At 46.9% G+C, this 2,377-nt stretch overlaps 1 protein-coding gene across 1 annotated transcript; it reads left to right on the top strand.

Moving 5' to 3' along the window:
* The first annotated feature begins 893 nt into the window (after nucleotides 1–893).
* On the top strand, nucleotides 894–2,206 carry LOC106535720 (pro-opiomelanocortin). The gene is made up of 2 exons (XM_014032789.1): nucleotides 894–1,083; nucleotides 1,268–2,206. Exons 1-2 carry the CDS (start codon nucleotides 979–981, stop codon nucleotides 1,814–1,816), a joined length of 654 nt encoding a protein of 217 aa, XP_013888243.1. The 5' UTR covers nucleotides 894–978; the 3' UTR covers nucleotides 1,817–2,206.
* The last annotated feature ends 171 nt before the right edge of the window (nucleotides 2,207–2,377 follow it).

The following is a 2,377-nucleotide window of genomic DNA, read 5'->3' as shown; positions in this document are numbered from 1 at the left end:
GGACAGTGGGTAAATTAGTAGAAAGTTGTTAAATATCCTCAGTTTCTTAGCCCATTGCCGTTGGGTACAGTGCAAACACTCAACAAGACGTGTGTGGACACACGTGGACATGGGTGTGTCCAAAACGGCAGGCCGGGTCCTCCGAAGGCCGAATTCGTCGGCCGCATACGTCACAGCGTCGCGACGAAGGACGTCCAAAACCGAAGACTCCTCCGATGCRKCCGACAAATACGTCCTTCCTTTTCCCCGATTTGAAGGACAGGTCTGATGGATCCTTCCGGACCCAGCATATCCCATGATGCATTGCGGCCCGACCGGAGATTCGGCTTGGAATGAGCCCTTTCCAGCTAGGGGTGTCATTGTTGATCCCTGAAGGATCACGTTGGCCCTCACTATGTGGGCAAACCACTTCAATTTCTTCATCCTGGTCTGTGTTTGGAAGGGTTCACGCTCTCAAGTCTATGGCAGATCTCAGCATTTGTAGTGTGGTTGGACTAGTCGACATAAACCGTTTATATTCTTTTCTCTATCTCAGCCTTCGGAGTCCAGGTTTCTGCAGCGTGGAGGACAAATAATACCAAGGAGTCTAACTTTGGTAGCATGTTGCTGAAGATAGCTGCCAGGAAAAAGACAGAGGAGATGTATGTGTGCAGTTAGAGGACAGGGAGGTAGATGGAAAAGGGAACACCTTGTCCTATTCCAACAAAATATGCTGTTTTTAGTCATTTTAACACAAACGCTCAGCGTTATGCAGCCATAACACACAGCTACAAACCATTGTTTCAAAGATAATGAAACAAATGGAGTTATATAAGAGAGGGAAGTGTTATACAAGCGAAATGATCAGGAGACTCTACCTCCCTAATATCCGTTTCTTCTCATCGCTGGTCAGGTGATTCTTTTTATGCTTCTGAGACTGAAGAGACTTTGTTCTTCTTTTCAGCTCAGAACATCAGTCCTATCTGCAGCGAGCTGAAGATGGTGCGTCTCTGTTGGCTGTTTGTGATGGCGTTCGTGTGCCGCCCCGGGTTCGGGTCGTTGTGCTCCGTGTGCAACGAGTTCAGCCGTCTGGACAAGATACTGGTGAGTTCAGCTTCGTGCTCGGTCACTTTCACAAACATTGAATACTTGTTGCTATTTTWCCTGAGTCACTGCAGGACCCTGACGGTAGATGTTTAAGAGCCACTGGTTTAATTTTATAATTCCCAGGAATAAAAGACCAGMAGAGCTGTAAAATCAACGAGTGTCTGTGGTCTGTCTCCTGCAGGACTGTTTTCACCTCTGCACATCTGAAGTCCACTCTGAAAGCCCTGATCTGATTGAATCTGCTCAGCAAACACACGATGATGATGATGATGACAGACTCTCACTCAGCATCATCCTGTCCATCCTGACCTCTGGAGACCAAACCTCAGGGTCCGCCGCCCACAGGGACGAGCGGCGTTCCTACGCCATGGAGCACTTTCGCTGGGGGAAGCCTTCAGGCCGTAAACGCCGACCCGTTAAGGTCTTCATCTCCTCTCTGGAGGGAGGGGCTTCCCCTGGGGCCGACCTCCTGTTCCGGGCTCGCAGGCATCTGAGCAGAAACAAGGCCGAAGGCAAGGGGGGCGTCCTTAAAGCAAGGTATCAAACTCAGGGCTTGTCGAGACCCAGAGCAAGACCCTCGGGCCTGCCGGAGAAGAAATACAAAACCTACAGGATGAGTCACTTCAGGTGGGGGAACCCCCCYGCATCAAAAAGAGACGAGCGCTGGGAGAAGAACCGGCAGGGGCAGCTGACCCAGTTCCTCCAGAACATTTTAATGAAAGATGTGTAGAGGATGAAAAAGGACTGAGCAGAGGGCATTCTCACATTGGTTGAATTGATTACCCTCTGTAGCTGTTTTTAATGGGTCAATATTAAACTCCTTAAAGGGACGGTTTGGATCTTTTARAATGATGTTCTGTGGAAACGTTAGGAACAATTAAGATCTCGTGGAACACGTTAAAGAATCAGTTTAATTCTGACTGGGTGGAAGCACAGGYAACAACAGGTAAGATATTTACTGTTCAAAGCCTTTCCACAAAACCCCATTTTAAAAGATCTGAAGTGTGTTTTATCTGGACATTGTTTCAAAAGGTTATTCTTTTTCAGGAGGAACGGTTTGTGTATTTAGTTCATCAATATAACAGATTTTGTAAATAAAACAATAAAGATTCTGGKTTTGCAAACACTAATTTTCAGAGTTGATGAACTTGAATTGATACTTTTATTTCATGAGGACTGAATTGGTTGAAACAACCGTGCAATGTTGTGGAAATACTAATATACACTCACCAGCCACTTTATTAGGTACACCACGCTAGTAACGGGTTGGACCCCCTTTTGCCTTCAGAAC

Source organism: Austrofundulus limnaeus, unplaced genomic scaffold, assembly GCF_001266775.1.
Source record: "Austrofundulus limnaeus strain Quisiro unplaced genomic scaffold, Austrofundulus_limnaeus-1.0 Scaffold1542, whole genome shotgun sequence".
Taxonomy (NCBI): domain Eukaryota; kingdom Metazoa; phylum Chordata; class Actinopteri; order Cyprinodontiformes; family Rivulidae; genus Austrofundulus; species Austrofundulus limnaeus.
The sequence above is the reverse complement of the archived record's forward strand: the minus strand, read 5'-3'. Positions and strand labels throughout refer to the sequence as shown.